The following is a 13,668-nucleotide window of genomic DNA, read 5'->3' as shown; positions in this document are numbered from 1 at the left end:
AAATTAACCAAATCATCTTGTCAGAGCAAGTATTTCTTGTCACGATTCTGTTCACAAATGGCTAAATGCATGACAATGGACCACTATTACCCACTGAACCAAATGGAAGGTTCATTTGTTTTACTATTATTGTTTTATTTTGTTTATTTTTGTTGGGAAAGGGTTGGGCTGGGTGACCTCTAAGGTCATTTCTGTACAATCGGCAGGTTCAGGAGTTACACTAGAATTTGTTATTGTTGTATTGTCTTGTAGGCACTGTTCTCAGGGAGAAAGCACATAAATTAAGTGCAAAGTTCTATGGCATGCTTCCTGAAGTGTAAAGAGTTCAGAGGAAAGAGGAATCTGAGAGAGTCAGAGTATTTAGATGAGAATTTATGGAGAGAGTGACACTAAAACGGGTGGTGAGGATGGTTTACCACAGGGGGCCTGTAAAACATGTGGAAACATTTAGGATATGATGGACACAAAACCTGGAAGGGAACAACGGAAGGTCCCTAGCAACTTTCAACCTTGGGGCTGCTCTTGCCTCTCTCACCCTTCCTCCCTCCTTCCAGGCCTTTCTTCCTTCTTTCTAGCTATCTAGTCATCTACCTCTACCACCCCGCCCTGTGCTGAACCCACCACAATTTCCTGTCCCATTACAGCAAAGCGAGTTATAGCCCTAAAAAAAGAAAGAAGGAAAAGGAAAAGAGATAGGAAGGCTCAGTGGTTATGAGCCTGGACTCTGGAGGCTGTTAGAGCCGGCTGTGGCCCTGCCACACCACTGACGAGCCGTGTGACTCGGAGCCGTCTAGGCTGCATCTTCCTTATGTGTAACGTGTAGGTAAGGATAGTGCCCACTTCAAATGTCTGTTGGGAGAATTATATACGCATGTAATGAACATAGCTCAATGCTTGACTCAAAGGAAATGCTCAGAAAATGTTAAATATTATTGTAATTAATTAGTATTATTATTAATAATAGCAGGTGGCACAGAAATTTGAAATCAGGAATAGTCTTAGTATGGAATAGCTATCCAGTTTCCTTAAAGGAAGAGATTAGCAGATTTAATCTAAAAATAAACAAACAAAACTCCCGATGGTGAAAAACATGGAGCTCTTTCTCTCTCTTTTGCTCCTTCCCTTCTCCTTTTCTCTCTCTCTCTCTTTCCTTCTTTAAATGTGCCAGATATTGGGCTAAGCCCTGGGGAAACAGTAGTGAGCAGAAGCAAACATGGTTCCCGTCCTCATGGACCTTATATCCAGTGGAAGAGGCAGTCAAAAAGCCATATAAATAAATGTATAATTACACACTCTTATAAGCGTCACGAGGGAAAGACTGTGGGCTGTGGGGGTACATAACAGGGGGTCTGACCTAGACAAGAGGTGGCATGTGCACGGAGCTCTGAAAGATGAGTATTAACCGGGGAAAGGCATTTGGGAAGAGGGGAAACGGTAGAAGAAACAATTTGTTCCAGCATCTGAGAGCAGACCAGTGTGGCCAGAGTCCAGGAGATGAAGGGGAACAAGTTGTGAGCAGGGGTCTGGTTGGTGGAAAGTCAAGGATGAGTTTTTGAGTATGAGGGCAGTGGTCAAATCTGAGAGTCAAGAAGATTCCTCTGGCTGCAGAACGGACAATGGTTTGACATGTCACAACCATGTGCCGCTGACGGCCATGTGTGGGCTGGGGTAGCTGAGGTCTCAGCGGCAACAGACTGGGCTCGTGCCTGATGACTGCAGTGTTTTCCTGATGACTTGGCCCTGCGACCTGGGGCCCCGTGCATCTCTGTGGGCAGAGGCGGGCTGTTGGACTTCAGCTTAGGTTGTTTCGAAGAACATAAGGAACGTTATGCTCTTACATACTCCAGTTGTGGTTGCCAATTGACAGCCACTAAAAACGAAGATCATTGCAGTAGTAATCATAGGGACGGGGCGGTAGTGTCGACATGGAGAAAAATGGACAAATTGAAGAGATATTTAGTACATGGAGTCAGTAGCACATCATATCTCACACCACTTATATCCCATATCATATAAGTGTATGGAGGAGTGAGGGTGACGCAGGCTTCAAGTGGAGCCTCAGTTGAACTTTTACAACTGAATAAACAGTAATGCCGTTTGTTGAGAAATGGAACCTTGAAAAGGACCAGTTTAGTGATAAAGGCTGTAAATTTGGCTTTAGTTGAGTTTGAGGTGTCTCTGAGATATACGAGTCAAGACGTCAAGAAAGCAACGGAACACAGTGTCTCCACCTCAGAGGACAGAGGCTTCCGTTCATGAGTCATCCGTCTACTGCAGCATTACAGCCCCTGTTTGTGGAAGAGACTGTCTGAGGAAATAACACAGACGAGGGAAGAAGGAGGCCCAAGTTTTGAGGAACCCCGACATTAAATGTTTTGGTATTAGAGGAGAATGAGCCTACAAAGAAGGCTGAGGAGGAGCAGTCAAAGAAGTAGGAGGAGAACCAGAGAATGTTTTCCACAGCAGCACTCAGTAGAAAATGACGACGTAACAGCAAATTAACAACTAATATTAATAACATGAAGTAGTACTAATAACCTGTGAGGACCATTAACGAACTTCAAAAATCTTAATAAATTTAAGAGTACTTCTAGAATTCTCCCACCACAAACAATAATAAAAACTACAAGCACAATAACAATTGAAGAATAACAACGATTTTAAAAACTTCTCCCTTCTTTTTCACAAAAAGGAAGCAGCAGAATGATAATGCTCTGGGGAATAAAATGTATTTTGTTTATTTAGTGAATAATAGTGAAAGAAAAGGTGATGGTGTTCATCTGACAAATTCAATTCAACATTTATTTATTTGGCTCATACTTATGCACCAGCCACTGTTGATGGAGGAGGTGATAAAGTCAACATTGTAGAGGAAAACTGTGAAAATAAGTAATCTCTAAGGGAGGGTGCCAGGGAAGCAGATTTCTCAGCTTTAGGAAAAGGTAATCATGTGAGAGGAAGGGATGTAAATTTTTTCAGGTGCCTCAGAACCTCACGGTTCTGGTCTCTGAGGCTCCAGCAGGCCTGCATGTCCCAATGCTCTGAAGTCAGCCAAAGTCCAGTCAAAGAAAGAACAGGTAATGCTTCTCATCACAGTGAGTCCAGTCTTGCTATAAATGCTTTGCTATTCTGCACTTAATTAACTGGGTTTGTAAAATATGTTTCAAATAGGCACTTAGAAAGGTTAGCTAAACACATCATTTCTAATGTAAGCAAATGCCACTCAGCCCATTCACGTTTACTCTTATCAAAAAAGAGAGATGGGGGGCCGGCCCGGTGGCGCAAGCGGTTAAGTGCGCGCGCTGCACTGTGGCGGCCCGGGGTTCACCAGTTCGGATCCTGGGCGTGCACCAACACACGCTTGGCAAGCCATGCTGTGGCGGCGTCCCATATAAAGTGGAGGAAGATGGGCCGGGAGGTTAGCCCAGGGCCAGTCTTCCTCGGCCAAAAACGAGGAGGATTGGCAGATGTTAGCACAGGGCTGATCTTCCTCATACAAAAAAAAAGAGGGATGAAACAATTATTCAGATATTTCAGCTCTTGAAGAAGACACTTGAGATCAGTGTGCATGCAGCTCAAATTCATGGGGTATGGCTCCTCACCCCTACCCCTAACATTCCGGCTACGTCTGTTCTACAAAGGCAAAAGCACCATTTTCCTGACTCTGGAGAATACAGTACTTTCTAAATGGTATTTCTAAAAATTTGCATAATTTTGGCAAAAGCTGTATTTCATTTTCACGGGATACCACAGTGGAAACCATTAATCTGATAAATAAAGCATTGCCTTCCTATTTTCTAAAAGGTTTTCTCTTCTGTTCAATTTGGTTTTATGAATATTTTATGACAGTAAAGACAGGCTATCTAAAATGCCATTCACATGAGTTTTGTATTTCTTCAATCAAATCTGGACTAATGGATTGAATAAATTTGAAATGTCCCCAGCAGGAAATAGACAAGAAGTGATCCATATAACCCATTAATAAAATAAATCTATTTTGGTTATTAGAATCCATAGATATAAAGATAAGGAAAAATATTAATATATTAAATAATTAAAAGATTGGATATTTTGATTTTCAGAGCTATAAAAGGACATAGACACAATGATGTAATAGTAGGCAAGAGCATACCTAGCTCCCAGGTCTTGGTGTCTATACCATTCTCAAACACAATGAACCCGAGTACCCTAGATAAATGGCTTATTGCAGCTCTGAAGAAGGAATAGGACAATATGGGCCTGGGAAATCTTATATTATCAGAAAGTAAGGAATTGTTTATTAAAGACTAATGGTGTCTTATTAAAAGGAGGCATCTTAAAAGTGCTCTCACTGGCTGAGAATATTCATCTAGCATAACCAACACAAATACTATTCTAGTAAACTTAGTAGACTTTAAAGAAAAAGAAAGTCCTTTATACATCTGGAGAAAAAGAGTAACAACTCAAGAAAATGAAAGTTAGATTATCATTAATCTTTTTTTGTGTGTGTAAGGAAGATTAGCCCTGAGCTAACATCTGCTGCCAATTCTCTTTTTTGCAGAGGAAGATTGGCCCTAGGCTAACATCCGTGCCCATCTTCCTCTACTTTATATGTAGGATGCCTGTCACAGCACGGCTTGATAAACAGTGCATAGATCTGCTCCCGGTATCGGAACCTGCGGACCCCGGGTGGCTGAAGTGGAGCGCCGGGACTTAAGCACGATGCCACTGGGCCAGCCCCAACATTAATCTTTTTGATAGCAGCACTTTATACCTGAAGAAAATGGAATAATGTATTTAAAATTTTCAAGGAAAGAAAATGTGAACTAAGAATTTTATATACAGCAAAACTGACCATCAAGTACAAAAGGCACATACTGTTATCAATATGCAAGAACTCAGGGAATATTGTTCCCAGCCCTTCTTGAGGAATCTATTTGAGTTTCAGATAACAAAAATGACCAGAGAGACGTGGACATAAGGACTAGTGGTGAGTGTTAAATACTTGGAGAATCAAGACTAAAGGGAGAGAGTGTGGTATGTAGATGCTATATGCGCTGTCAACGTTGTTATACAAGAACAAAAACGGGAGATAGTAGAGAGATCATATAAAAAATTAACTCTTATTAAGTGATTGACAAACTAAATGCAGCTTCGTTTACCCTGACTTGGTTGAAAGGATCAAAAGTAACCTTAGACAGATTTTTAAGGGAGATGTTGTTTACCGCTTCTCGATCAAGAGCATCCTGGAAGTCTTTAAGTCGTCTTTCCTCATATTGTTTTTCTCTGAAGATTCTGTTTTGCCATAAGACTTCCTTTTCATGCCGAGCGTGCATGAGCTGCACAGCGACCCTGCGCTCCTGCTGGGACTGCCGCATCAGCCGGTTAATCAGCTGCTCCTCCCGATAAGCCTCCTGAAACGCCATTGGAAGAGCCGATTATCTGTCGAGGCGATGCCCAAATCTCCCCCTGGGCTAAGAAGCCTATACATAAATAATGTGTGAGAGGCATAGTATTCATCTACATCAATTTCTGCCATTTGATTTAAATTTGAACATGGCAAACAATCAGGTTATAAAAATGAAAATTTCCACCAAAGATTGCATAATTTTGGTACCTAGAAGCATCATGATCTTGCAACTCACAATTATTTTAAATAAATTATTAGTTGTTTTAAAATCCAATAAAAAAATAAATTAGGTGATTGTTTTCAAGGTTTTATAAACAAGGGATACAATTCTCAACTTATAAGCATGTTTTCAGAAATTTGGAATTGTGCTACATGTACTTTTAACATAAATACTAGTTGTAAAAACAAATGCAGACATTGTCTGGCTGAAGACGGCAGATCTGATTAGTTCCCAGTGGGGACATCTCAATACCTGTGTGAGGAAAAGCTAAAATCCACTAGAATGGGAAGACTGGAGAAAAGGCTAAGGGGAAATGACCTATTGCTTATCTTAGAATATCTGAGTGGTTGTTACCTGAAAGAGAAACTAGATGCAGTCTCTTGGATCTCTTGGTTATTTTAAGAGAATAGATGGGGAACCAGCAAGTGAACAGTGGATAACTGGGAATCAGAGGTCATGGCCCTTGCCGCCTCAGTTGTACCATTAATTGGCTGTGTGGCCTTGGGCAAGTAACTGGAATTTACAGGGCCTATTTCTTGACAGGTAAAATGAGGGCTTTACGTGGAAGATGATCTCCAAAGCGCCTTCAAGCTCTCTCACTCTGTCTAAACAGAGACATCATGTGGAAGCTAAGGGTAATTAAAGTTCTCAAGGGGGAAGACATAGAAGACTACTGAAATGTTGGAGTTGTCTATTTAACACTCAATAATCCAATTATTTAGGAAGAAAATAAGGCATCATTGATGACACTGTTTCAAATCATCTTTCCCACTTTGAGATTACGGGAGAAATGCTACACATATTTTCCGAATGAAGATACAAATAACAATAACACTCTGTGGTAAACACCAAAATCTGAACCTGGAAATTATATTAAAATGTAGGCTAAATACATGTTCAACTGAAAATAAATATGAATTTTTTTTCTGTCAGTAACATATATCAGATAAAAAATAAATTCATGAACAACTTTGGAACATATGTCTCACCTACTTATAAAATTCTAGAAGCTTTAGTGTTAATCATTTGTTTCCTTTTGAGATTCAATAATGGAAGTGAAGCAGAATGGCCACAAGTTCTTGTTTTCTTCATCCACAGCCCTGCAATGTTACCCTGCAGGTGTTTCCATCAAAAAGTAGAATCTATTTTTCCACTCCTTAAATATGGGGTACGGGGTGACCATTGACTTGAATTGACCAATGGGACATTAGGAAAAAAAAAACACCCAAAAAATAAAAACACTTGGGGTCTGATTTTCTTAATTCTCTTATGACTCCTGCCACTGTCACCACATTTTTTCGTCTGCTAGAAAATGAGGCAGCATATAGAGAGAGGCACCAGTCTTCCCAGCTGGACCTGATGATGCTCTCATAAGTCAGCCAGCTCCAGCCAACCCACCAGCTGACCAAAGGTGTCTGAGTGAGGCCTGCTGAGACCAGCAAAATGACAGCTCAGCTGAGCCCAGCCCAAACTACTACCACATTTTGGGGTGGTTTGGGAGACATAAGGCACCATCACAACCATATTTTTAAAAAATATAACCTTGATTTATTATTCCAAATGAATTCTATACTTAATATAGAATATGTTCTATATTTGGCTGTGTTTACAAGGCAAGGCAATTTAGTTGTTGAGATAAGATCTGATCATTCCAAAGGGGCAGAGAATCTATATCAAGAAATAATAGATGAAAACTTCCCTAACCTAAGGAAGGAAACAGACATCCAGGTACAGGAAGCACAGAGATCCCCAAAAAAGATAAACCTAAAGAGGCCCACACCAAGACACGTCATAATCAAAATGTCCAGAATTAAAGATAAAGAGAGAATCCTAAAAGCCGCAAGAGAAAGACAAGTTACATACAAAGGAAACCCCAAAAGACTATCAGCTGACTTCTCAGCAGAAACCTTACAGGCTAGAAGAGAGTGGCACAATATATTTAGAGTGCTAAAAGGAAAAAACTTACAGCCAAGAACACTCTACCCAGCAAGGTTATCATTCAAAATGGAAGGAGAGATCAAAAATTTCCCAGACAAGCAAAAATTAAAGGAGTTTGTCACCAAGAAACCAGTGTTACAAGAAAGGTTAAAGGGACTGATTTAAGGGGAAAAGAGAAGACCACAAATAGGAAAAATTATCTATTTCCATGATAAGAGGGTAATGGATACAAATGCACAAAAAAGAGGTTAGATATGATATCAAAAATGTAAAAGGAGGGAGGAGGGGAGTTAAAGAGTAGAGCTTTCAGACAGAGGTCAAACTAAAGAGACCATCAATTCTGTATAGAAGGAGAAAGGAACAGAGAAGGACTACTAAAACACTGAGGAAAAAAAAACGTTAAAAAATGGGAGTAAGTACAAACATATCAACAGTTACTTTAAATGTCAATGGACTAAATGCTCCAATTAAAAGGCATAGGGTGGCTGACTGGATAGAACAACAAGACCCATATATATGCTGCATACAAGAGACACACTTCAGACCTAAAGACACTCACAAACTGAAAGTGAAGGGATGGAAAAAGATACTCCACGCAAATGGCAATGAAAAGAAAGCTAGGGTAGCAGTACTCATATCAGACAAAATAGACTTTAAAACAAAAACTGTAAAAAGAGACAAAGAAGGGCATTACATAGTGATCAAGGGAAGAATCCAACAAGAGGATATAACACTTGTAAATATCTATGCACCCAATGTACGTGCACCTAAATATATAAAGCAATTATTAACAGACATAAAAACAGAAATAGACAGTAACACAATAATAGTAGGGGACTTTAACACTCCACTTACACCAACAGATAGATCATCCAAACAGAAGATCAATAAGGAAACATTGGCCTTAAATGACACACTAGAACAGATGGACTTAGTAGATATATACAGAGCATTCCATCCAACAACCAAACAATACACATTCTTTTCAAATGCACATGGAACATTCTTCAGGATTGATCACATATTAGGCCACAAAACAAGTCTTCATGAATTTAAGAAGATTGAGATAATACCAAGCACCTTTTCTGACCACAACAGTGTGAAACTAGAAATCAACTATAGGAAGAAAATCAGAAAAGCCACAAATACGTGGGGATTAAACAAAATGCTACTGAACAACGACTGGGTCAATGAAGAAATCAAAGAAGAAATCAAAAAATACCTGGAGACAAATGAAAATGAAAATACAACATGCCAGAATTTATGGGATACAGCAAAAGCGGTTCTAAGAGGGAAGTTTATAGCAATACAGGCCTATCTCAACAAACAAGAAAAATCTCAAATAAACAATCTAACAATGCACCTAAAGGAACTGGAAAAAGAAGAACAAACAAAGCCCAAAATCAGTAGAAGAAGGGAAATAATAAAAATCAGAGCAGAAATAAATGAAATAGAGACCAAAAAAAAATAGAAAAAAATTAATAAAACCAAGAGCTGGTTCTTTGAAAAGATCAACAAAATTGACAAACCTTTAGCTAGACTCACCAAGAAAAAAAAGAGAGAAGGCACAAATAAGTAAAATCAGAAATGAAAGAGGAGAAATTACAACAGACACCTCAGAAATACAAAAGATTATAAGAGGATACTATGAAAAGCTATATGCCAACCAATTCGACAATATGGAAGAAATGGATAAATTCTTAGAATCATACAACCTTCCAAAACTGGATCAAGAAGAAGTAGAGAATTTGAATAGACCAATCACTAGTAAGGAGATCAAAACAGTAATCACAAACCTCCCCAAAAATAAAAGTCCAGGACCAGATGGCTTCCCTGGTGAATTCTACCAAACATTCAAAGAAGACTTAATACCTATCCTTCTCAAACTCTTCCAAAAAATTGAGGAGGAGGGGAAGCTCCCTAACTCATTCTACGAAGCCGACATTACCCTGATACCAAAACCAGACAAGGACAGCACAAAAAAAGAAAACAACAGGCCAATATCACTGATGAACATCGATGCAAAAATCCTCAACAAAATACTAGCAAATCGCATACAACAATACGTTAAAAAGATTATACACCATGATCAAGTGGCACTTATTCCAGGTGTGCAGGGATGGTTGAACATTCGCAAATCAATCAACATAATACACCACATTAATAAAATGAAGAATAAAAATCACATGATCATCTCAACAGATGCAGAGAAAGCATTTGACAAGATACAGCATCCATTTATGATAAAAACTCAAATAAAATGGGGATAGAAGGAAAGTACCTCGACATAATAAAGGCCATATATGACAAACCCACAGCTAATATCATCATCAATGGTGAAAAACTGAAAGCTATCCCTCTAAGAACAGGAACCAGACAAGGATGCCCACTCTCACCACTCCTATTTAACATAGTACTGGAAGTCCTAGCCAGAGCAATCAGGCGAGAAAAAGAAATAAAAGGGATCGAAATTGGAAAGGAAGAAGTGAAACTGTCACTATTTGCAGATGACATGATTTTATATATAGAAAACCCTAAAGAATCCACCAGAAAACTTTTAGAAGTAATAAACGAATACGGTTAAGTTGCATGATACAAAATCAACATACAAAAATCAGTTGCATTTCTATACACTAACAACGAAGTAGCAGAAAGAGAAATTAAGAATACAATCCCATTTACAATTGCAACAAAAAGAATAAAATACCGAGGAATAAACTTAACCAGAGGTGAAAGACCTATACACCTAAAACTATAAAACACTGCCAAAAGAAACTGAAGAAGACACAAAGAAATGGAAAGATATTCCGTGCTCTTGGATTGGAAGAATTAACATAGTTAAGATGTCCATACTTCCTAAAGCCATCTATAGATTCAATGCAATTCCTATCAAAGTTCCAACAACATTTCTCACAGAAATACAACAAATAATCCTAAAATTTATATTGAACAACAGAAGACCCCAAATAGCTAAAGGAATCCTGAGAAAAAAGAACAAAGCTGGAGGTACCACACTCCTTGATTTCAAAATATACTACAAAGCTATAGCAACCAAAACAGCATGGTACTGGCACAAAAACAGACACACAGATCAATGGAATAGAATTGAAAGCCAAGAAATAAACCCACACATCTATGGACAGCTAATCTTTGACAAAGGAATCAAGAACATACAATGGAGAAAAGAAAGTCTCTTCAACAAATGGTGTTGAGAAAACTGGACAGCTACATGCAAAAAAATGAAAGTAGACCCTTACCTTACACCATACACAAAAATTAACTCCAAATGGATTAAAGACTTGAATGTAAGACCTGAAACTATGAAAGTTCTAGAAGAAAACATAGGCAGTACGCTCTTCAACATAGGTCTTAGCAACATATTTTCAAGCACATGTCTGATCGGGCAAGAGAAACAATAGAAAAAATAAACAAATGGGACTACATCAAACTAAAAATCTTCTGCACAGCAAAGGAAACCATCAACAAAACAAAAAGATAACCTAACAATTGGGAAGATATTTGCGAACCATACATCTGATAATCGGTTAATCTCCAAAATATATAAAGAACTCATGCATCTCAACAACAAAAAAACTAACAACCCAATTAAAAAATGGGCAAGAGACCTGAACAGACATTTCTCCAAAGAAGATATACAGATGGCCAACAGACACATGAAAAGATGTTCAAAATCATTAACTATCAGGGAAATGCAAATCAAAACTACAATGAGATATCACCTCACGCCCGTCAGAATGGCTATAATTAACAAGACAGGAAACAACGTGTGTTGGAGAGGATGTGGAGAGAAGGGAACACTCATACATTGCTGGTGGGAGTGCAAACTGGTCAGCCACTATGGAAAACAGTATGGAGATCCCTCAAAAAATCAAGGATAGAACTACCGTATGATCCAGCTATTCCACTGCTGGGTATTTATCCAAAGAACTTGAAAACACCAATGCGTAAAGATACATGCACCTCTGTGTCCATTGCAGCGTTATTCACAATAGCCAAGACTTGGAAGCAACCTAAGTGCCCATCAAGGGACGAATGGATAAAGAAGATGTGGTATATATACACAATGGAATACTACTCAGCCATAAGAAACAATGAAATCCAGCCATTTGTGACAACATGGATGGACATTGAGGGTATAATGCAAAGTGAAATAAGTCAGAGGGAGAAGGTCAAATACCGCATGATTTCCTTCATTAAGTAGTAGATAATAACAACAATAAACAAACACATAGAGACAGAAGGAAAAAAAATGATCTGGTCATTCTGACTCTTACGAAGAACAAACTGGACTGGTCAGATACATTTTAATTATTGCTTGGATGACAACACATTATGATTAAAAGGGGAAAAAGAAAAGGAAATTGTTGAATTGCTGAGTCAATGCTATGTAAATGAAGCTTCAGTATGAAGAACCATCAAGTGTATGAAGACCTGCACTGAAAAGTTGAGTGGAAAAGATGATTTATTTTTTTGTTCTGTTGTACAAGTAGTTCATGTTTTAGAAACAGACTTTTTCCCAAAATTTCACTGGAATGTGGGATATATTTTCTCATAGAAAGAAAGATATAAGTTATGGGTAGGTGCGTAGGGCAGCCTACAGATGTCTATTTAACCCATAACGCAAATGAAATATTCTATATCTGCAATGACTAAAATAAAAAATAAAATAGAAGTCACATTTCTCTTTTAATTATATTTAAACATATTTGGGGAAGGTTTAGACAGATATACAACCCAAAACACCCTCAATTTGATGGCCAGGCCCTCTGCCTCTCCCGTAAGTTGGAGCTAAGAGCTTACTCTGGTCCATATCATTGCTTAATTTTCCCAAGATGCCCAAGTAGCTCTCATGGAGGAATGGAACACTGCAGGAAAGACCTGGAAGTTAAGTATTCCAGGGTTTTTCAGTTAAAAAGTGGGAGAAGGATCTGGTGTTCAAATGCCAGTTCAAAGGAAATAATACAGGAAATGTTCTGGGGATGTAGAGATGATTGAGTTGGTGTGAATCCCAAGAACCAGCCAAGACACTAGCCAAATGGCTATAGAACTAGCTGGGACCCTAATTAAAGTCACAGTCTGAATATGTATCTCTACTTATACGCCTATGAAGTACTTTAAACTCAACAAGTCCTAAACTAGGCTCACTAACTCCCCTTCACACCAGGTCCTCCTCCAGTATTTCCCCATCTCAAGTGATGACCCTGTAAATCTATGACTCTGTGACTTAAAATTTTAGGGCCATTCTAAGTTCATTCCTCTCTTATCACTCCTAATATGCAATTCTGGAAGAAGTAGTCTATTTTACCTCCTATATATGTTGTTAAATCTCCCTACTCTATTCTATGCTTATTGACACTGCCCTAACCTTGGACAACAGCGGCCCTCCTTACCATGACTTCCCCTTAACCCTTCTCCAAGACCTATCCTCCAAAAAAGTCAAAGTGCTCTTTCTAACCCTAAATCTCATCATTTCATTCACATAATTACATTTCTTTATGAATCACTAGGCAGGGTATCAACTTGAGTACAGGTCTGTAGCTGTCTCTTCACAAGCGCAACTAAAACAAGGGTATATAAACTCCAGGGGAAACTGCAACAACTTGGAAGCTAGAGAAGCATTTCCAATAGATGGCACTTCTGAGCGATGCAGTGCAAGTGGAGCCAGAGGAAAAGCATCCAAGGCTGACATGAGATTCATGCCACACTCCCAAAAAGCAGCGGATAGTTGAGGGAAGCAGAGGAAATCCTAGCCCCAACAAACACCATTTTCTCTTTGGAGCAGAGAAGGATGGATGGGAAAACTGGTCATGTTGCACATGGGAATTTTCCATTCCACCACTGTGGAGCAGTGGCACTGTGTCAGCTGCACAGGGAGGCTGGGGACAGTACACTTAATGAAAAGGAGGCAGTGGAAATGGAGGCCCCTTGCTGCATGCCCCAGGCTGGTTATAGGAATAGCACAAAGAAGAAACAGCACAGAGATGGAGTTCCCTTGATGGAAATATCCAGAGCACCAACTCCCTTTAATGTCCCTTAGGTTGCTGGATCCCTGAACAGATCTCCAGCTAGAGCCTTGAAAAATTGATGCTAATAGCATCCT

General features: G+C 39.1%; 1 protein-coding gene across 1 annotated transcript in view; it reads right to left on the bottom strand.

The window, feature by feature from the left end:
• Positions 1-13,668, bottom strand: part of SPEF2 (sperm flagellar and cilia associated 2) — a 181,751-nt gene that overhangs the window by 124,993 nt on the left and 43,090 nt on the right. Inside the window, exon 8 of the mRNA XM_004422725.3 lies at positions 5,205-5,393. Within this exon, the coding sequence (XP_004422782.1) occupies positions 5,205-5,393 (189 nt within the window). The remainder of the gene's footprint in view (positions 1-5,204; positions 5,394-13,668) is intronic.

This window comes from Ceratotherium simum, chromosome 18 (genome assembly GCF_057802395.1).
Source record: "Ceratotherium simum simum isolate JZ-2026a chromosome 18, ASM5780239v1, whole genome shotgun sequence".
NCBI classification, from domain to species: Eukaryota; Metazoa; Chordata; class Mammalia; order Perissodactyla; family Rhinocerotidae; genus Ceratotherium; species Ceratotherium simum.
Note: the sequence above shows the minus strand (reverse complement) of the source record. Positions and strands in the feature narration are given on the sequence as shown.